The sequence below is a fragment of the Arachis ipaensis genome, chromosome B3 (assembly GCF_059453495.1).
Source record: "Arachis ipaensis isolate K30076 ecotype BB chromosome B3, ASM5945349v1, whole genome shotgun sequence".
NCBI lineage: Eukaryota > Viridiplantae > Streptophyta > Magnoliopsida > Fabales > Fabaceae > Arachis > Arachis ipaensis.
This window is the reverse complement of record NC_142438.1, coordinates 35927045-35940426: the sequence shown is the minus strand read 5'-3', so window position 1 is coordinate 35940426 and position 13382 is coordinate 35927045. Positions and strand designations below refer to the sequence as shown.

Genomic DNA, 13382 nt, shown 5'->3' with positions numbered 1-13382 from the left:
GTACTAGGCTACTAACCTACTAACCTAGTAATACACGAACATTTTGGAGTAATTTAACAAGTCAAACTTACAATACCGCGATAATGTTTTGGTCACCAACTTGATTCATTTAGGTAGTTTTTTTTTTTTTTTTTAGAGATTGAAATAAAAATTTTGAGACTGAGATTTAGTATTATATCTAGTGGTCAAAGAATAAAATTAAAATTTGAATTCGAAGACACAAAACTTTAATCTCTTTAATATTTTAAAAAATAAGAACACAAAGGACTGAATTTTTAAAAATAAAAACAAAAATTTTAACATTTTTTTAATAATTAAAAATATTTTAATAAATATTCTTATTTCATCTTCCTATTTATTTTAAATCAAATAAAATACTAAGATATAATTCAATTTTATACCTTTTTCACCAAATATAATAATGTTGATTCCATCATATGAGGCAAAAGATTTGGAGCAACGGCAAACAATCAGTCTTTTCCTTTTCTTTATTTTCCTCCTTCCGATTCTAAATGCTAGCTTTGACAATTGATATGCCAATTCATAGTAAAAATACGGAAAAACCTCCACAAAATTATTTCTGGAGCTTGTTGAAGTTTAAAGACAGGTCTCTAAAATTTCCTTCTAAGAGTTGTATCTATGCCTCTACTACCACTAGAAATGAAGCAACACTACTAATGTGGTATCACCTTGAAAGTGAAGCAAAGATATCAAAACCGAGTCTTGACACTAACTCTGTGATGTCACTTAACTCAGCCTCATTACCTCACCAAAATAGAAAGTAGTTGTTGTTCTTGCCCTCACGCCTTTCCATGTTATGTTGGAAGCTGTAAGCAAAAGGAATCAATCAATCTCAACAATAATAACCACCTTCACACTGCTACTTTGGACTAACAAACCAAACACAATGGAAGAAAACCTTCCTTCCCCTTTCACTAACGTTGTTCCCAACTTATCGGAATCTGAGCTTCGGGAAACTGCCTACGAGATTCTGTTGGCAGCATGCCGGAGCTCAGGGCCAAACGCAGGGGATAGGAATGCGGTGGTGCAGAGGTCTCCGACATGGAAGAAGACGGTGGGTCTGAAAACAGTGTCGTCAAGGAGTACGCGGTCAGGGGCAAGGGGAGAGTTAATGAGAGTGCAGATGAGAGTTTCAGAGCTCACTGACACCATAATCAGGCGAGCCTTACTCAGAGTTGGTGCTGCAGGCCAGGTACCACTGTCACAGTTTATGCATCACAACATACTCAATGCTTTGCTTCATCTTGTAGTACATTTAATGTGTGCTTTTGGAATATTTACAGTCACAGAGTCACTCATATAAAAAACCAAGAATAAATTGTTGTAAATACTTCAAAAGCACGCATTACATGCACCAGAATGATCTAAAATTTCTCATCCAAACATTTTTTTACTGGGACTTTGTTTCGTGAAATAGCTTGGAAGACGCATGGTGTCTATGGTTATGCCGCTTGAGCTAATCCAACATGTTAGGCGTTCAGATTTTCCTAGTCAACAAGAATATGAGGCTTGGCTAAGGAGAAATTTGAAGGTTCTTGAAGCAGGAATCCTCTTGCACCCTCACTTGCCGTTGGTTGAGACACACACTGATGATATGGTGCACCTTAAGCGTATGATCAGTGCAAGTATTGAGAAGCCAATGGATCTTGGAAACAACAATGAATTAGTGCAAGCTCTCCGGAGTGTGGTTATGTCTCTTGCTTCCAGGTCATCTGATTGTTCTGTTCCCGAGACATTCCACTGGGCTGATGGCTTTCCTATAAACCTTAAGATCTACCAAACTCTAATAGAAGCATGTTTTGATAACAAAGAAGAAACCTGTGTGATAGAAGAAGTTGATGAAGTCATAGAGCTCATTAAGAAGACCTGGGTTGTGCTTGGAATGAACCAGATGCTGCATAATATTTGTTTTTCCTGGATTTTGTTTCATAAGTATGTTTCCACTGGCCAGCAAGTGGATAATGATTTGTTGTTTGCCTCAAGTAATCTATTAGCAGAAGCTGAGAAAGATCTCAAGTCCATGGAGGATCCTTTTCTCTCAAACACCTTGAGGTCCACACTGGGCTTGATGTTAAGTTGGTCAGAAAAAAGGCTCCTTGCTTACCATGATACTTTTTACATTGGTAATATTGGGACAATGCAAAGTGTCGTTTCTCTAGCTGTATCATCAGCAAATATATTGATGGGAGATACTTCTCTCAATAAGCGAAATATGATTAGTAAAGAAGCAGAAGTTTCTTGCACCAGAGTTGAAAATTACATCAGATCGTCACTGTTTGCTGTTTTCTCTCAGGCAAGTTCCACCATTCAACCTTCTTTAAAAGCATGAAATAGTGAAATTCCGTTTCTGACTAGTGTGTTTTTATGCAGAAATCGGAGAAACTAGACCCCAGCAAGTATGTATCCGAAAAACAGAATAAAGCCCTTCATGGCCTTTCTATCCTTGCACAAGATGTCAGTGAACTAGCTTCTTATGAGAAGGCAATGTTTAGTCCAATACTAAAGAGGTGGCATCCACTTGCAGCTGGTGTTGCTGTGGCTACCCTTCATTTGTGTTATGGGAATGAGTTGAAGCAATATGTGAGGAGTATAACAGAGTTGACACCTGATGCTGTAGAAGTGTTGTTGGCTGCTGACAAATTGGAGAAACATTTGGTACAGATAGCTGTTGAAGATTCAATTGACAGTGAAGATGGAGGGATATCCATTATAAGGGAGATGCACCCTTATGGGGCTGAAGCTATAATTTCCATTCTGGTCAAGTCATGGATAAATACCAAAGTGGATAGATTGCAGGAATTGATTAACACAAATCTGCAACAAGAGGCATGCCATCTTGTTACAAATATAATCTAATTAAAGTCAAATTAGTATTCTTTCTTTTTTATATTAACTTCTATATTTTTTTTATAAACAATGGTCTATTCTTGCAGGAATGGAAGCCTCATGCAAAGAAAGAAAGCATTGCTCTTTCCGCTGTTGAAGTCCTACGAATGATAGATGACACTCTGGAAGAGTTCTTTCTGCTGCCTATACCAACGCATGCAGTATTGCTTCCTGAATTAATCACTGGTCTTGACAACTCTCTGCAACAATACATTTTCAAGGCCAAATCTGGATGTGGTATATATTTGATGCATAGCATCAATTCATTCACCAAATTATAGTTATTCAAACCGCATGATGACCAGATTTTTCTTTGATATGAAATAATGATGATATGATCTGCAGGGAACCGCAATACTTTCATTCCAACTTTGCCACCTTTGACTCGGTGTTCTAGAGGGTCAAAATTTGATGTTATATTCAAGAGAAAAGAAAAGACACAATTGAAACAGAGTAGGAATTCACAGGTTGGTACTAAAAAGCACGAAAGCTCATTGGAGCTACCCCAGCTTTTTGTTCGCATCAATACCCTGCAACGCATGTCAATGGAATTGAAGGTTTTGCAGAGGAGGACAATGACTCGTTTACGGAGTTTCGCTTTCATTGAAGAAGATGATGCTAAGGCGGTATTCAATTTCAAGCTTTCTACGGCTGCTTCTATTGAAGGTGTCAACCAGCTCTCCGAGACCATAGCATACAAAATCATTTTCCGTGATCTGTGTCATGTTCTTTGGAATGGCCTTTACGTTGGTGAAGTTTCAGCAACAAGGATTGAACCTTTTCTTGAGGAACTTGAGCAGTACTTGGAGACTGTATCATCAACAGTGCAAGACAGAGCCAAAAGGCTTGTGACTACTAAGGTAATGGAGGCTGCTTTTGAAGGGTTCTTGTTGGTTTTGTTAGCCGGTGGTCCATCACGTAGTTTCTCCCTTGAAGATTCTGCTATGATAGAGGAAGACTTCAAGTGTCTAACTGATATGTTCTGGTCCAATGGGAATGGTTTACCTACTGAGTTGATAGAACAACTTTCCACTACCGTCAAAGATGTGCTTCCACTGCTTAGCATGGATACTGAGTACTTGATTCAGCAACTTGGTTTCACTATGGAAATGTGTGGACCTTTGGGCAAGTCTCAGCTCCAACCATTGCCTTCAACAACTGGTCAATGGAGTCCTACTGAACCAAGCACGCTATTGCGAGTTTTGTGTTATCGACACCATGACACAGCTTCCAAGTTCCTCAAAAAGAATTACAACTTGCCAACCAAAATCTAACTGCTCATAAATTAAACATGTATCAACTGTCTCTGTATAAATACTCTACCATCCAATAACTTAATGGAAGCAATAAATCTGCTATATCATACTTAGTTAAGTTTCAGTTTTTTTTTCAAAATTTAAATTACCATATTTTATTTTATAATGTCATCAATATTTCGGGGTAAAAAATGGACTTACAGTGGCTAACGTCTATGAACTGGCAAGTGACAACAGGGATTTTGTCTTTGAACCCCCTATGAAAATGCTTTGCATCCTTGATCCTTACGTTATATTTTACAATAAAGAAAAAAGAATTGAACGGTTTTCGTGGGTAGTAGGCTGAGTAGCTTGGTAAGGGGACAAAAGAGTTTATAATGTGCAACACGATTACTTATATTTAAGTTTAAAAGGGGTCGAAACACCAAAAAAAGGGAGATTATATAACAACTAGATTGATCATAGCATGTAAAGGGGTTCCATTACAACTTGCAAATTACAAGACCATGAATGCTTTGTTGTTACAAAATATCTGTAACATTACATTGCCAAAAGCTAATATTACCTAGCAATTGATCTCCTCTACGGTTCTCTGTATTATCAAACAAATGAGAACAAGCCTTTCCTGCACTCCAATTCACAATGGTATGGAATAGATCCATAATGTCATAAAACTTTACCATCTCCTCTTTCTATTTCTGGTCGGTCCTTGATGCCTGAAATATCACCATGAGTAAAGGCTTGAGAGTTAAATTCTTCAACTGCTGCAGCATTATTCTCTTGTCCTTCCAGACTCACTTCAAGCCCCTTATCTTCTCCAAATGTAACTTTATTGGCATTAATTTTTCCTAGCCTGATTCCCTGGCTAACTTTTGACATGTTATCTTCATGAGCTACTGTTTTAGTTTCATTACCATCAGGAGGGACACCGTTTTCATCATGGAAGCTTAAGACATCATCCATAGCCCCCTCAACCATGCTGTCCTGCGTCCTGGTGTCTTTGTCATCCTCCTTTGCCAAGAAATCTGAATCAGCATTTGGAGTTTCCTTGAGTTCTTCTTCTCCTCCTCCCTTCTTATTACTTGTAGCAACACCTTCTATCAGTATCTTTTGGTACTTGTCAATGACATGGTCTTTATGGTCCAACTTCCTTTCTATGAAAACCTTTCCAGATTCTTCAAGAGAAGAACCATTGTGTCCATTCCTGGATGATGGTTCCGTATGTTGACTTTCTAATTCATGTTCCACTTCATTTCCTCCATTTGTCCAATTGACAGATTCTTGTTCAGTATTATCATCATCTCTGCCATTACTTGACCCTTTATCTTCTACAGAATTTACATTTCGCAGACCGGGAAGAGCTCTTTCGTCCAGCCCTTTGCGCCCGAACAATACAGCTCCATATCCTAAAACATGCTGTGTTTGACCGCCGTAGTTCCCTGTCTTATTCATGGAATGCATGATTTGATATACCAACCAGGCACACACAACCAAAACTAGTATCACCTTCAATGTAAACTTCATGGTAGCCCCTCTTGGTCTCTGAGGGCTTCCAAAAGACTGATAACCCATTCCTGCAACATGTCAATATCAAAGATGTAAAATTGGAATTCAAACTCATTGATTGGAGCGTTAAGCACATAATAATAAGATGACTAATAAATGTAACAACAAATCAAGAGAGGATAAACCAACCAGTCCAAGTCCAACTTTAACTAGTAACACGTCATTTAGATAAAAAGAAAGTCCAATCACAGAAAGCTTATACAAGTATAACCGAACCTAGTATGGTATTTATGACTTATTAAGATGAATGAATACAAGATAATTTGCAATAGATCGATCATGAAATCCACTTGATGAAACTGAGGCTGAACCTAACCTCTTTCAGATTCAACTACCTCTCATTAAGAAATAAAGTCAACTATAAAGACGTGAACTTATTTAATTCATTCGCTTCAAGTCCCAAATATGATGTTCCACCAACAACTGAATTTCAGGGAAAACAAGAATTGCAAGAAATATTGATGGGGATGAACGTGATAATTGATTGTGATTGATGAGGGAGAGGATGCAACTATGGAAGAAAATGGCCTCATCTCCGGCAGGCTACTTCGATTTTGTTTTTTTCGTTATTTTTCCCTTTTTTTTTTATTTACGTCGTGCTGACCCTCGTTCTTTAAATGACCCTATCCTGAGGAGGACACCTGAAGGCGAGCCGTAATGGCCTAATCTCCGGCAGGCTCCTCCGATTTTTTTTTTTCGTTTTTTTTTTTCGATTTTTTTTTTATTTTTTATTTTTTTTTTTTACGTCGTGCTGACCCTCGTTCTTTAAATGACCCTATCCCGAGGAGGACACCTGAAGGCGAGCCATAATGGTCTTATCTCCGGCAGGCTCCTCTGATATTTTTTTTTTCGTTTTTTTTCCCTTTTTTTTTTACGTCGTGCTGACCCTCGTTCTTTAAATGACCCTATCCTGAGGAGGATACCTGAAGGCGAGCCGTAATGGCCTCATCTCCGGCAGGTTCCTTCAATTTTGTTTTTTTCGTTTTTTTTCTTTTTTTTTTTTTTTACGTCGTGCTGACCCTCGTTCTTTAAATGACCCTATCCCGAGGAGGACACCTGAAGGCGAGCCGTAATGGCCTCATCTCCGGCAGGCTCCTCCGATTTTGTTTTTTTCGTTTTTTTTCCTTTTTTTTTTACATCGTACTGACCCTCGTTCTTTAAATGACCTTATCCCGAGGAGGACACCTGAAGGCGAGCCGTAATGGCCTCATCTCCGGCAGGCTCCTCCGATTTTTTTTTTTTCGTTTTTTCCCTGTTTTTTTTCTTTTTTTTCTTTCTTATTTTTTTTTACGTCGTGCTGACCCTCGTTCTTTAAATGACCCTATCCCGAGGAGGACACCTGAAGGCGAGCCGTAACGGCCTCATCTCCGGCAGGCTCCTCCGATTTTTTTCCCTTTTTTTTTTTATTACGTCGTGCTGACCCTCGTTCTTTAAATAACCCTATCCCGAGGAGGACACCTGAAGGCGAGGCGTAATGGCCTCATCTCCGGCAGGCTCCTCCCATTTTTTTTCGATTTTTTTCCCATTTTTTTTTTTTTTTTTTTTTTTTTTTTTTTTTTTTTTTTTACGTCGTGCTGACGCTCGTTCTTTAAATGACCCTATCCCGAGGAGGACACCTGAAGGCGAGCCGTAATGGCCTCATCCCCGGCAGGCTCCTCCGATTTTTTTTTTTCGTTTTTTTTCCACGTTTTTTTTTACGTCGTGCTGACCCTCGTTCTTTAAATGACCCTATCCCGAGGAGGACACCTGAAGGCGAGCCATAATGGCCTCATCTCCGGCAGGCTCCTCCGATTTCGTTTCTTTCGTTTTTTTTCCCGGTTGTTTTTCTTTTTTTTTTTTTTTTTTTTTTTTTTACGTCGTGCTGACCCTCGTTCTCTAAATGACCTTATCCCGAGGAGGACACCTGAAGGCGAGCCGTAATGGCCTCATCTTTAACAGGCTCCTCCGATTTTGATTTTTTCGTTTTTTCCCCTTTTTATTATATTTTTTTATACGTCGTGCTGACTCTCGCTCTTTAAATGACCCTATCCCGAGGAGGACACCTAAAGGCGAGCCGTAATGGCCTCATCTTCGGCAGGCTCCTCCGGTTTTGTTTTTTTTTTTTTTTTTTTTTTTTTTTTTTTTTTTTTTTTTTTTTTTTACGTCGTGCTGACCCTCGTTCTTTAAATGACCCTATCCCGAGGAGGACACCTGAAGGTGAGCCGTAATGGCCTCATCTCCGGCAGGCTCCTCCGATTTTGTTTTTTTCGTTTTTTTCCCCTTTTTTTTTTAACGTCATGCTGACTCTCGTTCTTTAAATGACCCTATCCCGAGGAGGACACTTGAAGGCGAGCCGTAATGGCCTCATCTCCGGCAAGCTCCTCCGATTTTTATTTTCGTTTTTTTTTTTCGATTTTTTTTTATACGTCGTGCTGACCCTCGTTCTTTAAATGACCCTATCCCGAGGAGGACACCTGAAGGCGAGCCGTAATGGCCTTATCTCCGGCAGGCTCCTCTGATATTTTTTTTTTCGTTTTTTTTATCTTTTTTTTTTTTTTACGTCGTGCTGACCCTCGTTCTTTAAATGACCCTATCCTGAGGAGGTTACCTGAAGGCGAGCCGTAATGGCCTCATCTCCGGCAGGTTCCTTCAATTTTGTTTTTTTCGTTTTTTTTCTTTTTTTTTTTTTTTACGTCGTGCTGACCCTCGTTCTTTAAATGACCCTATCCCGAGGAGGACACCTGAAGGCGAGCCGTAATGGCCTCATCTCCGGCAGGCTCCTCCGATTTTGTTTTTTTCGCTTTTTTTTCCTTTTTTTTTTACGTCGTACTGACCCTCGTTCTTTAAATGACCTTATCCCGAGGAGGACACCTGAAGGCGAGCCGTAATGGCCTCATCTCCGGCAGGCTCATCCGATTTTTTTTTTTCGTTTTTTCCCTGTTTTTTTTCTTTTTTTTTCTTTCTTATTTTTTTTTTACGTCGTGCTGACCCTCGTTCTCTAAATGACCCTATCCCGAGGAGGACACCTGAAGGCGAGCCGTAACGGCCTCATCTCCGGCAGGCTCCTCCGATTTTTTTCCCCTTTTTTTTTTTATTACGTCGTGCTGACCCTCGTTCTTTAAATAACCCTATCCCGAGGAGGACACCTGAAGGCGAGGCGTAATGGCCTCATATCCGGCAGGCTCCTCCCATTTTTTTTTCAATTTTTTTCCCGGTTTTTTTTTTTTTTTTTTTTTTTTTTTTTTTTTTTTTAACGTCGTGCTGACCCTCGTTCTTTAAATGACCCTATCCCGAGGAGGACACCTGAAGGCGAGCCGTAATGGCCTCATCTCCGGCAGGCTCCTCCGATATTTTTTTTTCGTTTTTTTTCCACGTTTTTTTTTACGTCGTGCTGACCCTCGTTCTTTAAATGACCCTATCCCGAGGAGGACACCTGAAGGCGAGCCGTAATGGCCTCATCTCCGGCAGGCTCCTCCGATTTCGTTTCTTTCGTTTTTTTTCCCGGTTGTTTTTTTTTTTTTTTTTTTTTTTATACGTCGTGCTGACCCTCGTTCTCTAAATGACCTTATCCCGAGGAGGACACCTGAAGGCGAGCCGTAATGGCCTCATCTCCAACAGGCTCCTCCGATTTTGATTTTTTCATTTTTTCCCCTTTTTATTATATTTTTTTATACGTCGTGCTGACTCTCGCTCTTTAAATGACCCTATCCCGAGGAGGACACCTGAAGGCGAGCCGTAATGGCCTCATCTTCGGCAGGCTCCTCCGGTTTTGTTTTGTTTTGTTTTGTTTTTTTGTTTTTTTTTTTTTTTTTTTTTATACGTCGTGCTGACCCTCGTTCTCTAAATGACCCTATCCCGAGGAGGACACCTGAAGGCGAGCCGTAACGGCCTCATCTCCGGCAGGCTCCTCCGATTTTTTTCCCTTTTTTTTTTTTTATTACGTCGTGCTGACCCTCGTTCTTTAAATAACCCTATCCCGAGGAGGACACCTGAAGGCGAGGCGTAATGGCCTCATCTCCGGCAGGCTCCTCCCATTTTTTTTCAAATTTTTTCCCGGTTTTTTTTTTTTTTTTCTTTTTTTAACGTCGTGCTGACCCTCGTTCTTTAAATGACCCTATCCCGAGGAGGACACCTGAAGGCGAGCCGTAATGGCCTCATCTCCGGCAGGCTCCTCCGATATTTTTTTTTCGTTTTTTTTCCACGTTTTTTTTTACGTCGTGCTGACCCTCGTTCTTTAAATGACCCTATCCCGAGGAGGACACCTGAAGGCGAGCCGTAATGGCCTCATCTCCGGCAGGCTCCTCTGATGTTGTTTCTTTCGCTTTTTCCACGGTTTTTTTTTTTTTTTTACGTCATGCTGACCCTCGTTCTTTAAATGACCCTATCCCGAGGAGGACACCTGAAGGCGAGCCGTAATGGCCTCATCTCCGGCAGGCTCCTCCGATTTCGTTTCTTTGGTTTTTTTTTTTACGGTTGTTTTTTTTTTTTTTTTGTTTTTTGTTTTTTGTTTTTTTTTTTTTTTTACGTCGTGATTACCCTCGTTCTCTAAATGACCCTATCACGAGGAGGACACCTGAAGGCGAGCCGTAATGGCCTCATCTCCGACAGGCTCCTCCGATTTTGATTTTTTCGTTTTTTCCCCTTTTTATTATATTTTTTTATACGTCGTGCTGACTCTCGTTTTTTAAATGACCCTATCCCGAGGAGGACACCTGAAGGCGAGCCGTAATGGCCTCATCTTCGGCAGGCTCCTCCGGTTTTGTTTTTTTTTTCTGTTTTTTTTTTTTACGTCGTGCTGACCCTCGTTCATTAAATGACCCTATCCCGAGGAGGACACCTGAAGGTGAGCCGTAATGGCCTCATCTCCGGCAGGCTCCTCCGATTTTGTTTTTTTCGTATTTTTCCCCTTTTTTTTTTTAACGTCATGCTGACTCTCGTTCTTTAAATGACCCTATCCCGAGGAGGACACCTGAAGGCGAGCCGTAATGGCCTCATCTCCGGCAAGCTCCTCCGATTTTTTTTTTCGTTTTTTTTTTCAATTTTTTTATACGTCGTGCTGACCCTCGTTCTTTAAATGACCTTATCCCAAGGAGGACACCTGAAGGCGAGCCGTAATGGCCTTATCTCCGGCAGGCTCCTCTGATATTTTTTTTTCGTTTTTTTCCCTTTTTTTTTTTACGTCGTGCTGACCTTCGTTCTTTAAATGACCCTATACTGAGGAGGATACCTGAAGGCGAGCCGTAATGGCCTCATCTCCGGCAGGTTCCTTCAATTTTGTTTTTTTCGTTTTTTTTTCTTTTTTTTTTTTTTACGTCGTGCTGACCCTCGTTCTTTAAATGACCCTATATCGAGGAGGACACCTGAAGGCGAGCCGTAATGGCCTCATCTCCGGCAGGCTCCTCCGATTTTGTTTTTTTCGTTTTTTTTTCCTTTTTTTTTATACGTCGTACTGACCCTCGTTCTTTAAATGACCTTATCCCGAGGAGGACACCTGAAGGCGAGCCGTAATGGCCTCATCTCCGGCAGGCTCCTCCGATTTTTTTTTTAGTTTTTTCCCTGTTTTTTTTCTTTTTTTTTTCTTTCTTATTTTTTTTCACGTCATGCTGACCCTCGTTCTCTAAATGACCCTATCCCGAGGAGGACACCTGAAGGCGAGCCGTAACGGCCTCATCTCCGGCAGGCTCCTCCGATTTTTTTTCCCCTTTTTTTTTTTTATTACGTCGTGCTAACGCTCGTTCTTTAAATAACCCTATCCCGAGGAGGACACTTGAAGGCGAGGCGTAATGGCCTCATCTCCGGCAGGCTCCTCCCATTTTTTTTTCAATTTTTTTCCCATTTTTTTTTTTTAACGTCGTGCTGACCCTCGTTCTTTAAATGACCCTATTCCGAGGAGGACACTTGAAGGCGAGCCGTAATGGCCTCATCTCCGGCAGACTCCTCCGATTTCGTTTCTTTCGTTTTTTTTCCCGGTTGTTTTTTTTTTTTTTTTTTTTTTTTACGTCGTGCTGACCCTCGTTCTCTAAATGACCCTATCCCGAGGAGGACACCTGAAGGCGAGCCGTAATGGCTTCATCTCCGACAGGCTCCTCCGATTTTGATTTTTTCGTTTTTTCCCCTTTTTATTATATTTTTTTATACGTCGTGCTGACTCTCGTTCTTTAAATGACCCTATCCCGAGGAGGACACCTGAAGGCGAGCCGTAATGGCCTCATCTCCGGCAGGCTCCTCCGGTTTTGTTTTTTTTTCGGTTTTTTTTTTTACGTCGTGCTGACCCTCGTTCTTTAAATGACCCTATCCCGAGGAGGACACCTGAAGGTGAGCCGTAATGGCCTCATCTCCGGCAGGCTCCTCCGATTTTGTTTTTTTCGTTTTTTTCCCCTTTTTTTTTTAACGTCATGCTGACCCTCGTTCTTTAAATGACCCTATCCCAAGGAGGACACCCGAAGGCGAGCCGTAATGGCCTCATCTCCGGCAGGGTCCTCCGATTTTTTTTTCGTTTTTTTTCCCTGTTTTTTTCTTTTTTTTTTCTTTCTTATATTTTTTTTGACGTCGTGCTGACCCTCGTTCTTTAAATGACCCTATCCCGAGGAGGACACCTGAAGGCGAGCCGTAATGGCCTCATCTCCGGCAGGCTCCTCCGATTTTTTTTTTCGTTTTTTTCCCTGTTTTTTTCTTTTTTTTCTCTCTTATATTTTTTTTACGTCGTGCTGACCCTCGTTCTTTAAATGACCCTATCCCGAGGAGGACACCTGAAGGCGAGCCGTAACGGCCTCATCTCCGGCATGCTCTTCCGATTTTTTATTTCGTTTTTTTCCCGGTTTTTATTTTTTATTTTTTTTATTTTTCTTACGTCGTGCTGACCCTCGTTCGTTAAATAACCCTATCCCGAGGAGGACACCTGAAGGCGAGCCGTAATGGCCTCATCTCCGGCAGGCTCCTCCGATTTTTTTTTCATTTTTTTCCATGTTTTTTTTGTTTTACGTCGTACTGACCCTCGTTCTTTAAATGACCCTATCCCGAGGAGGACACCTGAAGGCGAGCCGTAATGGCCTCATCTCCGGCAGGCTCCTCTGATGTTGTTTCTTTCGCTTTTTTCACGGTTGTTTTTTTTTTTTTTTTTTTACGTCATGCTGACCCTCGTTCTTGAAATGACCCTATCCCGAGGAGAACACCTGAAGGCGAGCCGTAATAGCCTCATCTCCGGCAGGCTCCTCCGATTTTGTTTTTTCATTTTCTTCCCGATTTTTTTTTACGTCGTGCCGACCCTCGATCTTTAAATGACCCTATCTCGAGGAGGACACCTGAAGGCGAGCCGTAATGGCATCATCTCCGGCAGGCTCCTCCCATTTTTTTTTCAATTTTTTTCCCATTTTTTTTTTTTAACGTCGTGCTGACCCTCGTTCTTTAAATGACCCTATTCCGAGGAGGACACTTGAAGGCGAGCCGTAATGGCCTCATCTCCGGCAGACTCCTCCGATTTCGTTTCTTTCGTTTTTTTTCCCGGTTGTTTTTTTTTTTTTTTTTTTTTTTTTACGTCGTGCTGACCCTCGTTCTCTAAATGACCCTATCCCGAGGAGGACACCTGAAGGCGAGCCGTAATGGCTTCATCTCCGACAGGCTCCTCCGATTTTGATTTTTTCGTTTTTTCCCCTTTTTATTATATTTTTTTATACG

General features: G+C 41.1%; 2 protein-coding genes across 4 annotated transcripts; one reads left to right on the top strand and one right to left on the bottom strand.

Moving 5' to 3' along the window:
- The first annotated feature begins 847 nt into the window (after positions 1–847).
- Positions 848–4272, top strand: LOC107630255 (protein unc-13 homolog). Its single transcript, XM_016333354.3, has 5 exons — positions 848–1213; positions 1439–2314; positions 2392–2847; positions 2955–3144; positions 3253–4272. Exons 1-5 carry the CDS (start codon positions 908–910, stop codon positions 4179–4181), a joined length of 2757 nt encoding a protein of 918 aa, XP_016188840.3. The 5' UTR covers positions 848–907; the 3' UTR covers positions 4182–4272.
- A 369-nt stretch (positions 4273–4641) lies between these two features.
- Positions 4642–6267, bottom strand: LOC107634368 (uncharacterized). 3 transcript variants are annotated; one of them, XM_021118707.2, is made up of 2 exons: positions 6046–6267; positions 4642–5737 (listed from the first exon to the last, which is right to left on the bottom strand). In XM_021118707.2, exon 2 carries the CDS (start codon positions 5733–5735, stop codon positions 4830–4832), a length of 906 nt encoding a protein of 301 aa, XP_020974366.1. In that variant the 5' UTR covers positions 5736–5737; positions 6046–6267; the 3' UTR covers positions 4642–4829. The 3 variants fall into 3 exon arrangements, with proteins under 3 accessions (XP_020974366.1, XP_020974365.1, XP_016193371.1); XM_021118706.2 differs by having other exon boundaries at positions 6065–6267; XM_016337885.3 differs by lacking the exon at positions 6046–6267 and adding an exon at positions 5859–5994.
- Between the last annotated feature and the right edge of the window lie 7115 nt (positions 6268–13382).

Coding starts and splice junctions, on each gene's coding strand:
- LOC107630255 (XM_016333354.3), top strand. CDS start 908: ATGGAAGAAAACCTTCCTTCCCCTTTCACTAACGTTGTTCCCAACTTA. Junction 2,848..2,954: donor ACACAAATCTGCAACAAGAG/GCATGCCATCTT, acceptor CTATTCTTGCAG/GAATGGAAGCCTCATGCAAA. Junction 3,145..3,252: donor CAAGGCCAAATCTGGATGTG/GTATATATTTGA, acceptor TATGATCTGCAG/GGAACCGCAATACTTTCATT.